At 39.1% G+C, this 23709-nt stretch overlaps 1 protein-coding gene across 1 annotated transcript in view; it reads left to right on the top strand.

Moving 5' to 3' along the window:
- The window catches only part of SORCS1 (sortilin related VPS10 domain containing receptor 1), a 539126-nt gene that overhangs the window by 475597 nt on the left and 39820 nt on the right, over nt 1–23709 (top strand). Inside the window, exons 19-23 of the mRNA XM_089508330.1 lie at nt 2480–2666; nt 13428–13561; nt 16075–16198; nt 18524–18636; nt 21189–21320. Of these exons, the coding sequence (XP_089364456.1) occupies nt 2480–2666; nt 13428–13561; nt 16075–16198; nt 18524–18636; nt 21189–21320 (690 nt within the window). The remainder of the gene's footprint in view (nt 1–2479; nt 2667–13427; nt 13562–16074; nt 16199–18523; nt 18637–21188; nt 21321–23709) is intronic.

Raw genomic sequence — 23709 nt, 5'->3', positions numbered from 1 at the left:
AAATGTCAGCTTTTTAAACATGGCCTTTTCAGAAAATTATTACAGCCTGAGCTGCACTTAATGGGAGAGAAAGCATTTTCCCTTCAAAAGATTTAAATAATTTTAATGAAAAGAAACTGGAAAAGCCAACCAAATTCACCTTCTCAAAGAGGCTTTGAGAGTGACAGCTGTAGGTCTTCTCTAATTAGAGTGGTAGGGGACATCTTTCTCAGCAGGAAGCCTTGATGAGAATCAGAAGGCCATTTCCTGCTGAGCTTAGAAATGATTTTTTCCTCTGGTGGCAAATGTAGACTCAGCATATTCTTTGGCCTACCAGAATTTATAAAAGGCTATGTTTAAAAAGGCACATTCATATTGAAAAAGACACATCATCCATCTTTTCCTTAGATCTTTTCATATTACATTTAATGCTGTATTCTTATATATACTTACCTGGTATTAAGGACCACTGAGATCAATGGGTCTAACTTCTGAGTAGGCATATGTAGGATTGTGCTGTGCATTTAGAGTATCTCTAATCTTATGTTACTTTCTGCAAGGAATAACACTCCATGCTTGTAAGGAGTCACATTTAGCTGCACGAGATTAAAATGTGTATAATATCTTCCTTGAATATGCACCTTCAATATTTTTAATTTTTAAGCAAGGTTAAATTTTAAGCAAAATTAAATCCTTTAAATTTGCTGTTATTTCCTTACCTCTTCCCCCTCATTTTTCTCTTTAGTTTTTTTGACAGGCTGCCAAATTTTGGCAGTGCAGTAGCACCCCTGCAAAAAGAACCTTCATCAGGATAAAGATTTTCACTTTAGAGCAAGACAGAGATTTTGCTTTAAAGTGAAAGTTATAATTTTAAAGGGATTCTTTTCAGTGTCACTGAAATGCTGAATATCTAGTATTGGAGTGGGGCCAGTTCCTGTGAGCTTCACACCACACTTTGAAAGAACAAAAGAGTTCAATTTCTGACTTGATATCATTGTCCTCATTTTTCAAATTTAATTGACATTTAATTGGGAACAGGCAATGCTTTCCTCTTGAGAAAAAACCATTTGCAGTGAAGGGGGCACCGCATAAAGTAATGCACAGAGACCACCATATGGAAGAAAAAAGGCCACAAATTTATTAATACAGACTACAGGCAGGGTTGGCGTGAAGCATGGGTCAGGAGTTAGCACCGACCAAACCAACTGTTGATTGATAAATCCTGTTGCTCAGTTACAGTTGGGCCTTGGGATGACAAAACGGGGGGCGGGGGTGGTAACGGGATATTCACCTGTTCGCATCTCTGCCCCTTGTCACCAGGGGATGCTGATCAGGAGTTGCTCCCGCAATGGCATCTCCTCCACAATCCCAGTGCCCCCAGGTCCCTGTGGGACTCTTGATCCAATGCTCTGCAGCACCAGAAGCCATGCCCACCCTATCCATGACCCATGCTACCACCCCCAGGAAGTTGTGACAGCAACTCCATAACTCTTTTGCAGAAGTAAACCAGGGTGGGGAGGTCCAAGCCGGAATGGCAATCTCCGTGCAACCATGTGGCCTGCAATAAGCCTCTGGGCTGATGAGAAAGGGGGCAGGAACTCCTTGTCACTTCTAACCAACCCACCAATGGGAAGGCTGGAAGCCCTGCCCTTTCCAGTGGCCAAACCAAGCCAAGGCCACATCTGGCTCCCAGTGCATGCTGGGAGTTGTAGTCTCACCTTGGCAGAAGGCGTAGCAACCTCTTAGCACCCCCCCCCCCTCCAATTGCCAAATTGGCTGGCATGGTGAGTGTGAAGTCACACTTGTTGGCTGGAATAATTTCCCCATTTTCAAATAGTTTTGTCTCTTTTCTTTTGTCTGTTCATGGGCTTAAATCCAACTACCATGATGTATTTTAGGATTTCTCCTCAAATGACAAATAAAACATCTTTCACCCATTCCTACACCAACCAGTCTGTATGAGGCAGGGCCCAAGCCTTGGTTCTGGTGGGAACTAGCTGTCTAAATGATGTTTGGCCAGTTCAGCAGTGAACCCAATGTATTATACACTTAAGGGTTTTTTTTTAATCACCTTTTGCTCTGGATCTTCAAGAGTGCTATGTTGCAGTGCTGGACAGCTGTTTACAATGCAATGCTGTGCTGCCCAGTGTTGCCTCCACTGATGCAAGTGGCTCATTTTGAGGTCAGAACGAGGTGTTTAGCCTTGTGATCAAGACTGGGTGCCTCATTATGAGCTCAGAGCAAGTGGCTCATGCCAGCAGTGGTGGTGCTGGCTGGCAGAGTGGGATGCACATGCAAACAGCCATCCTGCATTGCAACAAAGTGCTCATGGTAATGGGAAACAATACAAAATGAGATGAAAACAAGTCAAAAGGAGACCAACTCTGGATTCTACCTATCCCTGCAAATTGTGGTTTCTCATTTTTAAATCCTTTCCAAACTGGCAAATATTCAAATTCTTACGTTAGTCATTGATTTTCTCATTATTTCTCTCATTTAGGGAGATATTCAAAGATCAATAATTCGTGTGGATTTTGGAGATGGGAGTGCTGTGTCATACGCCAATCTCAGTTCAACAGAAGATGGGATCAAACACATCTACCAGAATGTGGGGATTTTCCGAGTAACAGCACAGGTGGAAAACAGCCTGGGGGCTGACAGTGCTGTCCTGTACTTACATGTAAATTGTATGTTCTTACTGTTGGTATATGAAATATTTTTTACATTTGTCTTTCTTGGGGTTGAGTTTCTGTAGGTTGGCAAATACTGCTGCCAATAAAAGTGGATTTTTTTTTTTTTTTGTCTTAAACTAGTTGTATGAGAAAAATGGGTACCCTACAGAACTGATATGGCTTAGCATTACTCTGTTTTGACAACTCAAGTGAAAAGGAAACATGAATATTAGTTGGATATATTTCCAGCCTGCTTCTTTCCCCATAGCAATATCCCACACATTGAAGTAGTTGCCAGGGCCAACACATCCTAACAGGAATTCAAAGATTTTGTGTGTATATGTGCAAAAACCTCTGTATTTTGAATCAAATTCACTTTGTTTTTCACAAAACTGAATTTTATTATTAAGCTCAGTTCTTTGTGCAATGGATATTTCACAAAAAGTTCACATATATGCTAAATCTTGCAGAAGTTGGCCATTTCTTTGATAGGATTTCCTGAAACATTGGCAGACCCATTCTTTTTAACATCAGAAGAACTGAGTGTACAGTGGGTCCTTGGTATTCACTGGGGTTTAGCTTCAGGACTTCCAACCCCAATATCAAAATCCATGGATAGTCAGATCCCATTAAATACAATGGCATAGTACAATGCTGTCCCTTATATAAAATGTTAGAATCAAGGTTTCTTTTTTGGAATCTTTTAAAAATATTTAAAATATTTTGGATAGTTGAATCCATGTGGATTCAGAATTTATGGAAACAGAGGGCTGATAATATTCTTTATATTGTAAGTATCCTTTACCTATAACAGACATTATAAAGTGAGAGACAGAACTGTTCCCCTGTAGCTCCGGCTCCTTCTCGCCACTCCTGCTGCTAAGGGTCCAATAATGCTTAGGATGGACTACAGACTCTAATATTAGATTGTTCTGCCTTTGTGCTAGAATGTCAATCTTATATTTATATATGGAATTTATATGTCACTTGTTATTGTTTCCCTAACAAAATAATGTATGGTTTAATAATTATATGAAAGACATTTAGATTAATAATTGGAAACGGCAAGAACTCAAATAACCAAAATGAAAAACAAACCAATGAAATAAAATTGCTTGCTCTGCCTCATATTCATTCCCATCTTTATGGAAATGGCAGAGAAACAACAGCCAGGCCTTGATTGTAAAGGTCACTGGAAACTAACAGAGAAATGTTAATGTCCTCAAGAGAGGTTTGGAGGGTCTCAGATAACAGGACCATACAATCTGCTGCAATTTGACAGGAGATGGTTCCTCAGGGACCCATCACCATAGTGCACCACTGTGTTTGCAAGCTAATGAGGCCACTAGATAGAAGAGCAGTTTGCTTATGCAGGCAACAGACTGAAGTGACAAAGTCATTGTTTAGGTCACTTCTCTCTTGTAAAGGGATCCCCCCTCCCCACAGAATTTGATCAGCACAATACAATATTAGAACAGACTGCAAAGACTTAAAGGGCTACTTGGGACCCCCAAGAGAATCACAAACATTGTAGCCTGTGATGTTTAATGTTTCCAGAAAAGAATGCACAAGCAGCCTTCATACTTGTAGATTCCACAACATTTGCCATGCGAGCTGTGTAAGGCCCCAGGCATTGTAGGATTGCAGATCCCATCAATTCTAGCCAAGTCTAGCCAAGTTAGCTAATAGTGAGGGATTATGGGAGGACTGCATACTTTCTACTCCTGCACTTGGTGGTAGTTTGAGAAGTGCAGATGCCATTGCTGGGGGTGCTGGGAGTATGGGTGGGGAAATAATCTACATTTTCCTTGCATGCATTTTAGTACAAAGCCTGGCAATGGGTATCCATGACATTTTTTTCATGTGACCAAACATACATCTGATAAGAAAAAAATATGGTTGTGGCCTAACCATATAAGTTCTAACATATATTTTAAAAATAGGAATGAAAAGAGCAATTACAAATAAATAAAACTGCAATGGCTGCATATGCAGGGATAATATCTAGATACAACTCCATTTCATGAAAAGGATTATGACCTATGTAGCCTAAGCCAGTGTGATGTAGTGATTTGAGCATTGGTCTATGACTCTGGGGATCAGGGCTCTAATCCCTGCTCACCCATGGAAATCCACTGGGTAACCTTGGGTGAGTCACATCCTCTCAGCCCCAGAAAACCCTATGATCATCTCAGGGTTGCCATAAGTCGTAAACGATTTGAAGGCACACAACAACAGTAGCAGCATAAGGAAGCAGTTCAGAACTTGGAAACATTCCCCTTTTTTGCACTAGAACACCCATATTCAGATTATCAATCCAGCTAGTGAAGTACTGTTTGCTCTACAATTCAAACCATCGGCCTATTTAGCTAAATATCTTCTCATGACTAACTGCAGCTTCCCAGTGCAGAAATCTTTCATATCACTTCATATCTGACTGATGTTGGAGGCAAGCGCTGTGAGAGATGGGACTGGGAAGACTACCTGAGCATTGTGTGAATTCTTAGTGCATGGTGCACATTTTCTTGTTACAGATCTTGTGATGTATAAAATGTTACTTTCATCAAGACTGGAAAACTTAACAAAATGACTATCTGTCCCTATCAAAAATGTCACCTGGTCTATTGAGCTCTATTGGGACAGGGCTGTATGCAGCCCTCCACCCAGCTGCTACTCTTGTTTTTGGTGGTCCTTGACCCCTCAAGATTCCTCAGACTAAAAATGGTAAATTCGCTCTCCTTGAAGCCTCCAACAGACACTTTTAGATACATTTCAGGTTGCACCTGAACATGCCCCTCCCCCCCCCCCCCCCGAAAAAAAAAAATCTGGATCAGGAGCTATATTGTAAAAGTCTGCAGAAATGGCACTTGTCCTCCTAACTCACAAAAACTTTATTCTTTACCTGCAGCAGCCCCACAACATGGCGGATGCAGTACCAAATAAATCCAGTTCACTGGGATCCACTCCGGACCATGAGGCGCCATGATGTTGATTTGAAAGTGGCACCAGTGCGAATGTCAGACTGGGTTGGAGAGATTTGATTGAGCTAAATGTAATGTGAACATCATTTTGGTATCACATCACTGCACAGATCGGCATCTCCCCAGTACAAAAAAAGTGAGTGTGAATGGTCCCTGTGTGATGATGAATTTTCCACAACCCCAAATATTTGCTGGCAGTGGAGGGTGGTAGAGAGCAGTGAATGCTGGATGAACAGCAATGATATTATCCTCCAAGATATCCAGAGGACCCCTGGGAGTTGCCTGTCAGTGTGCATCTAGCAACAGGGCAAAGTGAGATGCCTGTCTTCTTTCCCTCCCTGGTAAAGAGAATGGAGGGAGGGAAAGAAGACAAGCATCCTGTAGGATAATATCATTGCTGTTCATCCAGCATTCACTGCTCCCTCCCACCCTCCACTGCCAGCAAATATTTGGGGTTGTGGAAAATTCATCATCACACAGGGGCCATTCACACTCACTTTTTTGTACTGAGGAGATGCCAATCTGTTCAGTGATGTGATACCAAATTGACATTCACACTACATTTAGCTCAATCAGATCTCTCCACTGGTACCACTTTCAGATCAACATGTCGGTGCCTCATGGCCAGGAATGGATCCCAGCAATCCAGATTTGGTACCGCATTCGCACTACTGAAGATGCGAATTGCTCTGTTCCCCCCCCCCCCCAAAAGACATGGTGCTGAATGCAGGTAAAGTTGCCTTTTCACTAGCCCCCCCCCCCCACACACACACACACACTACGCCAGGAGTGTTCAAGGAACAATGTGAACGCCCATGAAATAACCTGGTTTCCACAACAGGTTATTTCATAGTGTGGATGACCCCCAACTCAGTAGAGAATTTTAATCATGGCAACAATAATTTTAAAAATGAGCTATAAGTTGGACTTATGTAGTGAGTCTACCTAACTTACTAACCAAATTCCAGACCCTGTTTTGCAAACACAAGAATGGACTCCTGGCCACCTCCAGTGTTTGTTTATTGGGTCTTCATATTTTACTTGCAAAGGTTTTTGGCAATCTGTGTGTCCCCAGAAGCTACCAGGGGAAAAAAGAGCTTCCAGCCCTTCTGCAGTTGCATTAAATGATTCTAATGGATCTTGTTAACTGCACTAGGCAGCCCAAAATACTTTGCATTTCAACAAAGGTAACTCACAATAATATAGTGTTTCTGGGAAGATTTATTTTTCCCCAGACAGGTTGCTGAGAGGATTGCAGACTAAGCTCAGAGAGGGGTGAGAAATCTCAAGGTAGTAGTACATGTAACACCGACTCTGATAACCAAAGTTCTAAATGCTTTGACTGTAAAAGCCTTAGATCCCTATCACCCAAGATGAATGAAACCTCAGATATACCCATTAATCCATGAAGTCTGATTGCCAACTATTATTGTTATCACCTTGACATTAAATATTTGTATCGTCATATTTTTCTATGGCCTGCCGGCCTGTGGGCAGAGTTAGGGTACACTATCTGCATGCTGGATGCCCTAACCCCGCTCCCAGGGTGCCATTTTGGTGCACACCGGTCTACATGGCACATGCCATCATGATGCCCTTCTGGTGCTGAATCCGCATCCGCCGCAGCTATGGCGCCCCTTGCAGGGCCCAAAAAGGATCCGCTTTTTGCGGCTCCTTTTTGCGCTCTCCAGAGGCCCCAATCCAGCCAATAGGGCAGCTGCAGACCCCCCCTTTGGGGTGGTCAGCATAGCCCCAAAGTTTCAAAACTTAGCATGTACTAAATAAAGACCCAGTTAAAGAAAATTGGTATGTTCTCAGCAGTTAAGTATATTTGGGGGGGAAATACCACAGAAAAATCTTTTGCCACCCCTGTTGTAATCCCAGCCCTATCCAGTTCTTTTTTCTATGAGAGGAACTAAATATACCTAAATAACCTCTTGTAGTTCTAAACGGCATTTGAGTACACAGGGAACTTTGGTCTGAAAATATGTTTATGCCCCTCCTCCCTTGAAGTAGCACAGATCTATCTCATGCTTAAAGATCAATGTTCAGAATCCACTTGAGAAGTTGCAAATTTGTTATTTAAAGGTAAAGATTTGACATGATTGTCTAGTCATGTCCGACTATAGGGGGTGGTGCATGTCTCTGTTACTAAGCTGAAGGAGCCAGTGTTGTCAAAGATGACTTTGTGGCCATGTGGCCAGCATGACTAAATGCCAAGGCACAGAGAATGCTGTTCCTTTCCTACCAAAGTGGTACCTATTTATCAACTTGCAGTTTTACATTGCTAGATTGGCAGAAGCTGGGACTAGTGATGGGAGCTCACTCCATCACATGACGCTTGGGTGTTGAAGTGCTCATCTGCTGACTTTGCAGTCAACAGAGTCAGTATCTTAATTGCTAAGCCACCATGTCCCCAGAGTCCAGTGTCCTTGGGTGGGTCATATTCATAACTATTTGGTATTCACAATCCTTATATTTTCCCTAATTCATGGGTTACATAGAGATTGTGAAAATCCACCAATCTCTACCTACTGGCAGCAGCCAGTGTGAATGAAGGAGGTCAGTTCCTCCTGGTGATCAGGAAACAGAAAAGTAACATTTCCAAATCCCACCCCTATGAAAAATCTCTGGTCCAAGAGTGGAAGGTTGCAATGGGGACCCTGCTTCTGCCTTTTGCAATGGAGACCATTCATGGGAGGGAGAACTTCAGTCATCTGTTTACTGAGCAACAAGGGAGTGGACCCCGATTGATCACAGTGGTTGCTACCCAATAATTGCGGGTATGGAGTTGTCAGCCTGAGAGTCACTATGTAGCTATGTAACTAGACTTGCTAAGTATTTGTATGTGCCCGTGTGGATTCTGGCCAGTATATGTAGATAAACTCCATCAATCTGAATAGGTTCTTGTGGAGGTCAATCCTATTTTCTTAGGTTAACAAGGAAATATTTAAATAATAAATGACCAAAATATGGCAAAATAACAATATCATAAATGAAGTTATGCATACTTTCCTTGCTATTTGTGTCATGTAGATAGAAGTACAACACCACCTGCTGTTCTGAAGCTGCATTTTTAAAACTGCTTCCCCCTCCCTTTCCAGTATCTTGATTGCAGTAGTTAATCAGCATTTTCTACTTCAAGTTTGGAATCCGATTAGTTAGTCCCAATCAGAGTAGAACATTAAATAATTTTTGAATGGTGACACAAGTCTAAATCCCATTGGATTCAATGAGTCTATTGTAGTTGGGACTACCAACTGGATTTAAGCATTAAAAATCAGTCTGACAAATGATATAACACTTAAATGAGAATATATGTTGTTTGTATGTTTTCTAGGTTGGTTGAAATAGCATCCATGATAGCAATAAGGATGTAATTCTTCAGTAAGTTCATTTGTGAAGGAGGCACTAAATAATTTTAGCAATTTTCTTCCTACAGCTAGCAAATCTTTGAAAACCACAGTTTTCACTTATTTTCAATTTGAAAATTATTTTGCACAAAATTCACATGATGGTTTTACATAAAATAGCATTTTCTGCACAGGAAGCAGGAAACTGCACAACAATTGTTATTTCATATACAGAAAATGCTATTTTCTGCATAAAACAACCACACGTAATTTTTTTTCAGAAGATTTTTCTCCCCATGGTTTCTGAAAACTTGAAAAAATGTTTTAAACAGTTTTTCAAATATTTTAATATTATTTACAGCTCTGCAAAGCAGACAGAATATATCTGTATTTTTGTTGTTGTAATCCACCCTCAAGTCGATCTCGACCCATGGTGATCCTGTAGATGAGACATCTCCAAGACTTCCTATGCTCCACTTTTCTGCTCAGGTCCTGCAAATTCATACCCATGACTTCCTTAATAGAGTCCATCCATCTAGCATGTGGCCTTTCTCTCTTTCTGCTTCCCTACCCCTTTCATAGCATTATTGTTTTTTTCCAGTGAGTCTTTCCTCCTCAGAATGTGGCCAAAGTACAACAGCCTCAGTCTTGTCATCTTGGCTTGCAGAGAGATTTCTGGTTTGATATGCTCTAGCACCCATTTGTTTGACTTCTTGGCTGTCCATGGTAGCCTCAGCGCTCTTCTCAGCACCACATCTCAAATGAATTAATTCTCTTCCTATTCGCTTTCTTAACTGTCCCGCTCTCACATCCATACATGGTAATAGGGAATACAATGGCTTGTATGATTCTAACTTTTGTGTTCAGTTGTAGGTCTTTACATTTTAGAATATTTTCTAGTCCTCTCATAGCTGCCCTCCCTATTCTTAGTCTTCTTATGATTTCCTGACTTCAGTCCGCACTCTGATCAATATTTGATCCCAGTTATGAAAATTCTTTTACTATTTTTATTTCCTCATTATCTAAGTTGAATCTGTGTACATTTTCTGTGGTCATTATTTCTGTTTTCTTTATGTTCAACAATAAGCCTGTCTTTGCACTTTATCTTCCTTAGTAGTTGTTCCAAGTCTGTGATGTTTTTGGCTAGTAGTACGGTGTCGTCTGCATATCTTAGATTGTTGATATTCCTTCCTCCTATTTTCACTCCTCCTCCTTCTGTGTTCAGTCCTGCTTTTTGTATAATGTGTTTTGCAGTTGAACAGATAGGGTGAGATGATACAGCCTTGTCTGATCCCTTTGCCAATTGGGAACCATTCTGTTTCTCTGTGTTCTGTACTGACAGTGGCCTCCTATCCTGAGTAAAGATTCCTCATTAGGACTATCAGATGTGTTGGCCCTCCCATGTCTTTAAGGACATTCCATAGTCTTTTGTGATCTATGCAGTCAAAGGCCTTGCTATAGTCTATAAAGCACATGTTCATTTAATTTTATTTTTAGAATTCCTTAGTGCAACCATTAGCCACTGTATGTTTGCAATGTGGTCCCTAGTGTCCCTTTCTTTCCTAAATCCTGCTTGCATCTCTGTGATTTCTCTCTCCATATATGGTTGGAGTCTTATGTTTCAGAATTTTGAGCATGATTTTGCTTGTGTGAGAGACTAAAGTTATGGTCCTATAGTTGCTGCAGTCTTTTGTATCTCCTTTTGGTGGATAGGGATGTATATTGATCATTTCCAGTATGTTGGCCATTGTTTTGTTTTCCATATCTGTTGACATATGTTGGTTAGTAACGGTATTGATTCTGTTAGTGTGGATTGAAGCAATTCAAATGGAAGATCATCTGTTCCTGGTGATTTATTTTTCCCCATTTCTCTAATTGCTGCTTCCACCTCTGTTTTTAGAATGTGGGGCTCATCTTCATATGGCTCTTTGATTCATATGTCTTTCATTTTGTTATTCCTTTTATATAGCTCTTCTGTATTCTGCATCCAGCATCTTTATGTTCCTTCCTGATCTTGAATTATGTTGTTTTCATTGTCATAATTCCAGGTCCTTGGTTTGAATTTTCCTTTGCTATCCTTTTCACTTGATCCAAATGAAAAAATTCTAGAAGTAAACTGGGGAGTTTGGATATTTTGGCTGTATATCTATGCTACAACTATTTGGAAGTAGGCTCAATTCATTTCAAGGGGGGATGTACTTTTGAGCAGCCAACTTCAGTTTTGTGAATTTATGGCAGAAAGCTTCATCCACTGATCAAATCCCCAAAATTTTGATGGACCAGTGTTTTTCAGGCATCTATAACCTGTCCAGGAAGTTTTGAAAACACTGCACAGTATCATTGAAAAACTCCAAGATTCCTCGAGTCAAATCCCCTGCCAGTGCAAGAATACACAGCTAAAACATCCCTAGGAATAGACCATCTAATTGCTTGGAAACTTGAATTCCTTCAGAGTTTTAGCTCTCTTGATCTTCTTTCTACAAATATTGGCTATTTCTTCCTTGTTGATTTGTCCTTCTTCAGTGTTTTATGCATGGCCCTTTTCAGTCATCTAAAAGCTTTTTAGCCATCAACTCTATTTTCTTTAGATGCCTCCAACTTTTCTTTCTTCTTGGAATTATTTGTGATTGTACCATCAGTATCTCACTTTTAAGAAAGACCCATCCATGATGAACTCCCTTTCACTGAATGCTCCATGCAGGCTTGACCAGTATCTCTATAAGCTTATCAGAATTGGATTTCTTACTATCCAGTGGGAATGTCCAACTGCACTCAAATTTTCCTTTCCTCTATTTAATGAATCTCAGGAGGACATGGTCACTTCCACCCAAGTTTTGCACTACTTCCACATTGTGGACCAGTTCTTCCCTGCTGGTGAGCATGACAGAAAGTGTTACAATATCACAATACAACATGCCATTTTGAGAGGAACTGCAGAGGAAACTGGAGACATTTTGGCTCACTGTGAGTGGGTACAGTCTGCAGAGGTGTGGCAAACTAGCCACTGGCTCCTGTGCCTAGTACGAAGGCATCTAATACAATGGCTTATTTCCTCTGGCTGCTTCCAGTTGTTTCTTCTTGCCAAACTGAAATGTTTTGATTTGTTTTATTTCATTTTTTTTCTGTTCATTTTTTCTCTTTACTTTAAAAATAAACAATAACAAATGAAAGGCAGAAGGCAGTACGGACAAGTATAAATGAATTCCCTCCAGACACTGTAACTTATGTGTGCATAAGAAATAAGAGGCAAGTTCTTTGGAGAATTAAATAGGTATTTTGAAATACATTCTTTCCTAACATAGATTCTTAATGGTTGAATTAAAGAACCCCACCTAGCAATGTAGTGAGATAAAGGCTATATTGTTCATATTAAGCAGCCTTACACTGAGTCAGATCAATGGTACAACTAGGACATAATTGTTTACTCTGATTGGCAGCAACTATATTAGGTCTCATGCACACTTGTCCTGCTCAATATTTTTTTTTTGCCAGGAATTGAATTTTGAGACCTTCTGGGAACAAAGTGTGTGTTCTATCATTATTCTGTGGGCTGTCTCAATGACAGCAATCTGTGCTTGAAAAAGTAAATGTATTGTCACTGAGATGTGTTCTTTTCATCATAATTAGGCACCCTTTGCTCATTTCAGCTGCCCCTGAGACAAATTCTTTTGAACAGAACACTCATATGTGGCACATTTTCCTGCACTGAGTTTGTCATTTCTCTAAAACCACAACATTCCCAAGCTTCCTTGATTTTCCACCCTAATCATAAACTATATTTAAGCACATCATCACCAAACTGCCCTAAAACTATGTATTTGTATCATTGTGAGATGTTTTCTGTCCTGAATAGCTTCAAGCATGGTTTCTAAACTGTTATAAGGTCAAGCCAATGACATGGCTTGAAAAATTAAAAGTGAAATCATATTTTCACTGTCTGCAATTCAGTCTGAAGATGTGTATATGGTTCAGTGCTGTTTTATGTACAACAGTATTCTTGTATGAAAGTTACAGTATTATTGTGTCTGAATCTACAATTATAGAAAAGTATGCCTAATGATCTTCCTTGTACATTATAAGTGCATGTTCCAAGAAGGTGAAGTTGACTATGATTTCCCAATGTGAATACAGTATGCCATGTGTATAAACACTACAGGATGAAATATACATATAGGGATCACAGAAAGTCCAATATGAAAATCATTTATACTCTATTCTATTGACTTTTTAATTTTAAAAAATCAGTAACAAATCCAGTAAGTTCTGACTCCCAAATAAGCATGTGCGCACTTGTTGCCAAAGGTGAGATAAAACTGTGTAGGAAGTAGTTCATGGTCCTGACAGAAACTCAGGAAAGGGGGACTAGAGGGATTACAGAAATACAATATTAGTGTATAAAACTCATATACACTTTTCCCCCTCCTTTTCCTCCTTGTTTCCAGGCCCTTTGGAACACGTTCATTTGTCACTGCCATTTGTAACAACAAAAAACAAAGAAGTTAATGCCACAGCAGTGTTGTGGCCCAGTCAAGTTGGAACGCTAACTTACATCTGGTGGTTTGGAAACAACACTGAGGTCTGTATTTTGTACAGAAAAATGAGTTATTAAATCATGACATAATCACATTATCATGGGGCTTGTGAATTCTCTTGAGGAACATATTTAGGACCCTGAAAATCACAGAGAGCATTTCTCAGCACTTTTATGTTGCAAATCGGCTTTTTTTAAAAAAACAAACTTGCTTAACTGCAACTGTTTGGGACTCATTTACATCTTATGCAAATCACTAATCCCCCATTGGACACGGCTGAAGAGATGAAACTGAGAAAACTGCACAGTGACAGATTATCGAAGATTCCAAGATTGAAATACCCCCATTTCCTTAATGTAAAATGCAGATCCCCCCCTCTTTTATAGCTTATTCGACAGCCCCAGAGTTCAGACATTAAGTTTTGAATCTGGTTGATGATCTCTTTGTACTGCTCTAGGGCTTGAAGCAGTATCCCCCCCCCCCCCTCCCCATCTTCAGGACTAACAAAAAGAAATGTTTGCCAACAGTCCCAACACCTACTCTTTTATAATGCTAAACCTATATGAAACTCTAATTTGTGCTATAAAGCTACAAGAATGCCTCATTACTGCACACTAGGAGAAGTGAAATGACATATGGTACATTTCTCTGCCTACGGACACTATTTAGCTTAAGAATATGCCAAAATAACACACTATCCACTTTCTCCTTCATTCATGTGTTGGAAAAATCTTAACCAGTGTTTGATAAAGTGTTCTTTTTGTATGTGGATGCGCTCTACTGAAACTCTGTTAAATTTCAACAGAGACTAAGGAGAATTGACAGTAGCATGACTGAAGATGTCTTCATATATCAGTGGCTTTTCTTAGGGGTTATCCAGAGTGATCCATTTTGGTTATTTGAATGACCACTGAATGGTGGAAAGGGAATCCCTAGGCACTGCTCTCTCTAAATAATAATCATATATGCAGCAATGATCATGACACAAAGTAGCTGTGATCCTACAGTGGCAGGATGAAGTGTGAACCTCCACCAAGCATACCAATACCCCCTGTGTGCAACTGACCTGTCTGTTGCTAGAATCTGTCTCCACACCCACTCAGTGCCCAGGCAGCATGCAAATACCTTTCTGCAATGAGAAACAGAAAAAGAATGCCATCCCATAGATCTCCTGAAGGTCTGGATGCATTTATGCTCTTAGCCAGATGCCACCTGGGCACTCCTACCCTCCCCTAGCCCATGGGAGGCTCACTCCAGCAGATGACATGTTGGCTGTGGGGAAAGATTTAGTAAATACACTGTCATCTGTGAGAGTAGACCAGTTAGTAAACTGATGGTCCAGTCAGTAATCTCCCATTCTGTATGGTGATATTGAGTATCATCCATGAAGTAACAGCTTTTATTGCTGTCTTTTGCCTAGCATTACAGCATCACATTGACAGCAATGCAATACATGGACCACTAAGAAGTGGCATGCTAAAATGCTTCTTGGTGTTTTAGAATGGCACAACTGGGAGTAACACTGAAGTCACTTTAAAGCTATAAGTGCTAGAATCCACTTTAATTTAAAGCAAAATGTCTTCATCTTCATTTGATTGGTGATGAGTATTGGGCTGCTTTATTACTCTATCAATAACAAATAATGAATTTGCTACTTTGTTATGAATGTCGCTTGTTTTTGTATGTAATGTTTGTGTTTTGTAGTATTTGTTTGTGTGTTGGGGGGATAGATCAGTGATGGATTTCTATTTGGAGTCTGTGGGCATAGCATCCACAACTTCCCACTTAGGTATTGCATTTACCAGAATGTCAGGATTCTCTATTTTAAGGCTGGGGGCACTACAGGAATGTTTTCCAAAGGTAATGAGTTATGTTAAGCTGTTCTCATATGATGCTTTCTTTTGAATGATTCAGAGGAAGGTTTTCACTGATGCTTACAGATGAACATATTGTACCCAGGATAGGTGAAGAAATCTTGCCCTGGTCAAAATGGGTAGTCCTGAGAAGTGTAGACTTATTTTCTTTAGTCATTTTGAATTCAATCTTCATCTTTCTGCTTTGTGCACATTATGGTCTCAATTATGTGCATTCTTTTTTGAGAGTTTTCTGGATAGATATCCTGCCATTAAATATTCTGTTGATTCATTCTGTTGATTCATTCTAGACTGACTAATTAGGATAATGCATTTTACCTCCTGCAGCACCAACAGTAGGTTTTCAGTAACAGTTGCTGATAAACATGAGTAGGAGGCATCTTTTCTGCTTGTGGGCTTCCCATAGGTGTCTGGTTAGATAGTGTGGGAACAGAGGGCTGGAGTAGGCAGGCCTTTAGTCTAAAACTGCACAGTGTTTCTATAAAATTGTAGGGAGGGGAAGGATTTCAGGAGACAGTACTTCTTATGTCTCTTCTCCAGGTGGATCATACTGGGCATCTTTAATTCAGGTGTATTTTTGTTAACAGTTTTAGGGGAAGAACTCTTGATCTGGCTTTCTGTGCAGTTAAAAATAGCAACATCTTTATGAACTTACCTCCTTTCCCTTCTTTTGCTTTTTGCAGCCATTGGTCACTTTAGAAGGGAGCATCACATTTACATTCTCTGCAGAAGGAATGAACACCATCACAGTGCAAGTTTCTGCAGGAAATGCCATTCTGCAGGACACCAAAATGATTGCAGTGTATGGTGAGCCCTATCTTGTTCACGGCTGTTGATTCATTCCTTAGGCTGGCATGGGCCTTTCCCCTGCTCCTCGTAAATTCAGGCTAAAGGTTAGAAGGACACCAGAGATATAATAACATATAAGGTAGGATGTGAGAGCCAATGTAGCACAGTGGTTTGATTGTTAGACTAAGACTCTGGAGGCCAGGATTCAAATCCCAGTTCGGCCATGAAAGTCCACTGGATGGCCTTGGGCAAGTCACATGCTTTCACCCTCAGGAAAAGCAATGGGAAACCTTCTCTGAACAAATCTTGCCAAGAAACCCCCATGATAGGGTCACCTTAGGGTCACCATAAGTCGGAAAAGACTTGAATGTACACAGCACACACATACACACCAACACACACACAAGGTAGAATGTATGTCAGCTGCACTAATCAAGAAAAAAGGCTTTTGCGGCGTTATTAAGTGTTCTAAGGAGTTGAAGGAGGAAAAAAAAAGAAGATATTCCTGATATTTGGCAGCACGCCAGCATGAATGGATTTTTTATCACTTTATGTTTTTTTAGCTCTAAGGAAACACTTGATTTCAGGTCACTCTTCGCTCCAGCCCATCCAAATTTATACCCTTAATTCCAACATATCCTCCACGTTAGTACTAAAGTCTAATATTATCCTCTGTAGGTCATTGCATTCACTTTGTGATATTTAGAAAAGTGTAATAGCTGTCTCAGAATAGAGTGAGTCTAGACCTATTTTAAAATTGAAAACAGAAACATTCTACATGGTATGAATACTTGGGGTTGAAGTCTCATCTTAGTGGCACCCAACTGAACACTTTCCCAAATTGCAGAAGATTAACAATAGGCAAAAAAGCAGGATAGCCATGTGTGAAAAATGTAGATTGAGAAATATTTTCTACCAAAGTATGCTCAGCAGCTGTATTTCCCCATTCCATGTTCTCAATGTTGATTTTGGATGAGGATGGGGATGGGTGGGAGAGAATCTGAACAGAATATATAAATCTAATAGCCATAGCTCCACCAAACTACTGTCTAGCACAGTCAGATATCTAACTCTCTTGTCAGATATCTGAGTGTAACGCTTCTCATCAGTGCTGGTCTTCAGTTTCTACCCTCTCCTCCTCCCACTGTTCAGCACTCTACTGTAATTGCTATGATGGCTTCTCTTATTTGGGGGAATGTCTTAGAGTGTTTCATTTGCATCCTTTCAAAAGACAAATATTCTGACTGCTACATAAGATGCTTCCATTTGGAGGTAATATTGAAGGGAGAGAAATCAGAGCAACTAATGCAAATGGCATTTTTGTTTCACAGAAAGCAGTCAGTAGGTTGGTTCTTAGACATCTAACACTTAATGATTTGATTTTCAACAAAGCCTCAGATTTATCTAAACTAAGAGCTTACTCTGGGTCAATGCAAGGTTGAAAGTGATTTTAATTAGAAGCATCAAGACAGAAAATACTTAAGTATTAGTGCACGTGATACTGGTTATTGTTCGTGTTTGGAGGCTTAAATAGCATTATTGTCAAAATGGGGGGAAAGGTAGTTGTAGTTAAAGCCATGCAAAACAAACAGGCAAGGATTGATTCATAACACCACCAAGGCTTGAGGACAGGGTCTCTCTGTCTGGCCAAGACTGTAATCAGTTGCAATGATTAAAATTCTAAAGCAACTGTGATCAGTTTTTCAGATGAATAATTTCCCATACACATTAAGCAGTCTCAGTAAAAATAGACAGACAGATGGTCAGATGTGCATCACTGTATTCACTGACCATGTAAAAAGATCTTACAGCCATCAGGTGCCCTGGTGGCACAGTGGTTAAATGTCAGTACTGCAGCCACAAGGTTTTGAGTTCAATCCCAAGATCCACTCAACCTTCCATCCTTTCAGAGGTCGGTAAAATGAGAACCTAGCTTGTTGGGCACAATTGGCTTACACATTGTAAACTGCTTAGGGAGGTGAATATCTGCCTTTCCAGTGTTGGGAAAGTCCTGGTTGCCTATGTGCATACTATTTTGATGCTGTCACCAGAAACTTTAGTATGTGATTATGTGTATACAGTGCATACAGTGGTATTGGTGATGCATGTAATATTAGGTTCTAGATTTCTTCACCCACAATAAAATAGTTTTCTGTCACACATGACTGGTAATTTTGTTCTAAGCAATTATTTGTCAGTGCAGCATGTTGGAAGATCAGACTGTTAATGAAGCTGTGTTATCTAGTATGCATATTGATTAGAAGTCTGAGCACATTTTAGAAGTTCAGTAGCCAAGTCTTAGGAGCTTTCACACATTATAGCCTGTCACTCTTTTCCTCCTAGAGCAATTTCGATCTCTAAGGTTATCCTTCTCTCCAAATCTGGATGAATACAATCCAGACATTCCTGAATGGAGACGGGACATCAGTCGAGTAATCAAGACAGCCCTTGTTGAGGTAAGCAGGAAACTAAATTATCACTTCCAAATGGTACAATAAGCTACCCAGTTTGGAAGTTGATATCCATCCAAAAGCTAGTCTGAGACACAGGAAAGAAATACAGGAACTAGATACTGTGATCTTGCAAAGTTAATATTAAGAAATGTCCCATAGTTTACTTTAGGAAAAAAAAATACATTTTCTTCTCCTCACAGCTCCTTTCTTTGTTTTGCAGGCTAGTTATGTTTCTGTTATATTTACCTTTTTCAGAATATGAAATATGTGATGTTAAAAAAATTATTTTATTTGTAACCTGAGAGAAAGCGTTTAAATGTACAGTTGGGTTTGGTCATCTCATTTTCTTTTCAGTTTATGCTGTTTCCATCTAGCATTTTATCTATATTCATGGTTACATTCAACCAGTAGCAACCAGGCTTTCTGGGTCACTACAGATAATGCAGTTCATTAATCACTCTTGCTATGTTTGTTTCGTAGTGGAATATAACACTAAAATGGTCAGATGTTCTTTACAGAGTACATGTTCCAGAACCCAGATCAAGGGAGTCCTGATACCTGCTGTGCAAATGACATTCTTGGGGAAATAATGTAGAGGTCTGTGTTACTAACATAGTCCTGTCAGATTTGTTGAGAATGATGTAGTGTTTGTAAAGTCAGAACAGAGAGTGATTCAATGTAATTTAAGTCATCACATTCCGAATAATTTTACATAACTTGTCTTGATCTTTGCAAAAGATCTTTGGTCCTCTCTTAATTGGCAATAGATTATTGCAATTTTTTTCATTGCAAATTAAGATAAGACAAAGACATATTTGTCTCACCCTTAATTTGAGTAATATTGTGAAATGATATGGAGATATCTACAACTGGACATGACTATAAAAGCACGTCAAATGGGAAACCTTTACCTTTTGCCTTTTTGATGGAGATATAAACATTTAGGCTACAAACTTTATCTAAAATATAGACTGTCATAGATTCATGATGAATGTCTGGCTCGGAAAATCATGCTCTGACAGGTACTCAGATATACAAATGTGGCAAACCTACTGAGGGCATTCAATGTGTAAGTGAATCTGTCATGATATTTTCACATAGGATCTTTCTCAAAAAAAACCATTCCCTTAAAATAGACCCATCATTTGTTAAGAACTAAAACTTTGTTAAGAACTTGGTGGAAAGGAGCTTTGAAGGTTTCCAGCTCCCATATGGACTTAAGGAAAAGTGTACATTCAAAGACATACAGGAGTTCACTCTGCAAAATCAGAGGGAGAGAAAAGCCTGCCAGCTCCATCAGGCCTGGCCTAAAGGAAGAAGGAAATCCTCCCTCCAATCCATCTGCCATGGCCCAGGCCTCAGAGGGAGAGAAGAATTGCTGGACCTGATCCCTTTCCTCACTATCATTCCCTTCTCCTTTTGTGTCGTGTCTTTTTAGATTGTAAGCCTGAGAGCAGGGAAACGTCTAATTAAAAATAATAATAATTGTAAGCTGCTCTGAGAGCCTTTAGGGCTGAAGGGCAGGGTATAAATACTCTAAATAATAAATAAAATGTCCGTCCCCTTATGTCTGTACCTTTTAGGGATTCTGTCACTACTAATTATGTCATGACCATCTGTCTTCACTGTGCACAGTTAGAAGAGGTGCATTTCACCTGTTTCCTTTCTGTTGCTTATAATGACAAATGGACAATGGAAAACATGTGTAGCATGTCTGGAAAGGCTCATTTTAGGTTTGTTGCCACCATTGAAGTCCTACACAGGTATCCACCTGAAACAAAAACAAAGCCTTTAGTCCCCAATACAGTAGATTCATTGAATCAGTGGAAATTTGGTCTGTCAACAAACTTGAATAAAGCTTCTTTTATTCAATAGGTGTATTTTAGTTGTGACTAACACTGAATTTAGGCTTGAATTTCCTAAATGATTGGGCCAACATGACATGAAAATCAAAACAGAATTGCTCAGTGGTTTCCCCAAATTCCTTTCTCAGATTTTGAAAGTTCATTGTCCTGAAATAGGTGGTCTCTGTTGTCATGCCACCAAAGGGATACTTTTAAGCCTGCCTATTCATCTGTACCAGTTTCCTTATTTTGAAAACATCACTATGTGTGCTGCAGTTTCTCTTGCACTATGTGCATTAATGCATTTTCTTTGTAGGAAATATGGGGCTATCAACATAAGTGACAGTGCTTAATTAAAACACTGTTTTTAAAATAAAAAACACAGCAGTTAAAACAATTCTGTACTACCAAATTTCAGTTTGAGAAAACTGAAACTTCTTCCTCAGATTGTCACTTGATAATTTGCAGTATGTCATTTGAACATACAATGCTGAAATCAGTTAAACTACCCCTCCCCCCTGCATTTAATCTGATTTTATCCTGTCATGATGAAGAGGATATATATCCCAATTTGTAAGAGAAATTGTTCCTTTAGTCTGAGAAATCAGAAAAAGGACTGTGATTTTTCTTTCCCCGAAGGCAGCCATTTCCAGACTATTTCAGCCACACAGGGTTTACTGTTTACTGATAGTTTTTCTTTCTGCCTCTTAGGCAACAGGTATTTCCAGCAAACATATCTTGGTGGCAATCCTGCCAGGTTTACCCACATCAGCTGAGCTCTTTATTTTGCCCTATAATGATGCAACAGGAGAAGACAGACAAACAGCAGAAGATCTCCAGCAGGTATCTATTCCTTTTTTATTGTGGTGTTGGGAGAGATTGCCTTTTATCTACTGTGAAATCAAATGGCTAAAGCTGAGAATTTCAAGGAGAAACTGAAGGTAACACAAATTTCATATTAACTTTTTTTTCCATTTGTAGAACTGCTCATCTGCATGATAAACTTCAACAGTAGGAAGTGCCTGTTTCTGAGTTAGACAAGGTTATGTCTGACACATATACCGACAATGATAATTTATTATATAGGATCAAAGGAATAACCAATGGAACAATTTAGCAATAAAATAGTGATTGCAAGAAGGCACAGAATGCCACATCTTAATATGGGGAGAAAAACTCACAATTGTCATAATTTATTTAAAGGTGTGAGAAATAAAGCCTAGTTGTTGGGTACATTATTGTGTGTATTTTCATAAACTAAATCCACATTTAGATGTGAACAACAGGTTGACAGAAAGGATTTTCTTTCACTCCTTTCTAAAAAACAGCCCTTTCAATGCCAACATAGAGGACTAAGAAATTTTCAACTGTGGTACAAGGTAGAATCTGTGAAAACCTACAGGATGATATATAGAGTCCCTCCACCCACAAAAGGAAGATATTTGGATCCAATCCATTCTCATAGAAGGAGGATCAGCTGTACACTGACCTAAACAATGAAGTATGTAGAGAGATCTTGTAGCACCTTTGAGACTAACTAAAGAAAGACGTTTGCAGCATATGCTTTTGTAGACTTAAATCTACTTCCTCACATAGTCTACGAATGCTCATGATGCCAACCTCTTTCTTTAGTTAGTCTAAAGGTGCTATAAGATCTCTTTACATATGGATTCTACAAACTAACATGGCCATATCTTTGGATTCTAAGGCTTGTATACATATTCACTAACTGTAAGAAGTTCATATGAAGATGGATGTCTCATAGATGTGGACAGAAATTCAGGAAATTTTCTGCAAAATTGTCTACTGTCCTGTCTTGAATGAATTGAGATGAAAGTGTATACTTTAACGATATTCAGATTTATCCAGCAGTTGATGGAGGGATTCTAGGGGGGTTGGAATTGTACAAACCAAGTACAATCTGTTTTAGAAATCACTGCTTTTAGAATTGCATGCATGATTTTGTTTGGCTTTTTCTTTTTCAAAAAATTAATAATGTTTATTGAATTTTTTTGAAAAAACATACAGAAACATAGAAGACATATGAACACACAAGAACTTACTGAAAATAATCAAACAAAACATTGACATCTTCAAACCAATAACAAACCCCTCCATTATGATCCCTTCCTCCAAACATCAAAACACATTCATGACATAATTATACTCACTACTCCCCTTTCCACCCTCATTTAAAATTAAGACATCCCTCCCTTGTTTGAAATTTAAAAATCAATGCTTTTAGAAATATATGGATGAATTTGTTTGGCATTTTCTAAAAGTTCAAAATTTAATCATTATCTAGATAAGATCATTATTTTCCCCCAGTATGTCCAGCTATCAATGCTATTAGATTTAGCAGTTTTTAGAAGCACATATAAAACTATCAACTTTAGCAAGCAGATACTTTAATTTGTTAAAAAGAATGATCTATAAAATTGAGAACAAAATTGATCAGTAAGAATTAGTTGATAGATTTTCTTTCTCATGAACATGAAGATTGCATTTAAAACCAACATTTGGAAGTGTTGAAAATGTTTACAGTCAAATCTGTATTTTGACATTTCCTCAGATTTAATATGCTTTTGGTTGTATTTCAGTCCATGCAAGCTTTATTTTAAACCCCAGTGGCAAAGCCGAAATCACCCCCAGTTTATGATTTATATTTGTTTTGACCCTTTCATTTTTATCCTGCTTTACAAACAACTTATCTTTGTACATTTCCCCCCATACTAATAACAAGAAGGAATGAAGATTTACTTCCATGCAAAGCCCTTCCCACCAGCACAAATAGCAAATAAATGCAATACACAGATCCTTAGATTTACAGCCGACCCAACTCACCCTCAGCACTTGGCTTTTTATTGAATTTCACAGATCATTATATAGATATTTTTCCTCTATATTCCCAAGCACTGTGTGATCATATAATATTGTACCTCTAGCACTGTTGTCATCGGAAACCTTTATAGGAAGACAAGAGCAGTATTGCTTTAAAGAGGGATTGCACTGTCTCAAGTGTTTCATGAAGGGAGAAGATTGTAATTGCTATGTTACAGGAACTGATTCTTTCTTTATGGTTAAACATTTCCCACGGTGCCATTCTGGCTTGCCAAGACACAAAGATCTGCATACATTTTATTTTGTGAAATCCACACTTCCTTTCATAATTTCCCTCTTGATGTTGGCATTTTGTTCTCAGATACCTAACTTCTCTAATTCCCAGTGATAG

The sequence above is a fragment of the Sceloporus occidentalis genome, unplaced genomic scaffold (genome assembly GCF_023333645.1).
Source record: "Sceloporus occidentalis isolate IW3139 unplaced genomic scaffold, rSceOcc1.0.p SCAF_2, whole genome shotgun sequence".
In the NCBI taxonomy this organism is placed as follows: Eukaryota; Metazoa; Chordata; class Lepidosauria; order Squamata; family Phrynosomatidae; genus Sceloporus; species Sceloporus occidentalis.
The sequence above is the reverse complement of the archived record's forward strand: the minus strand, read 5'-3'. Positions and strand labels throughout refer to the sequence as shown.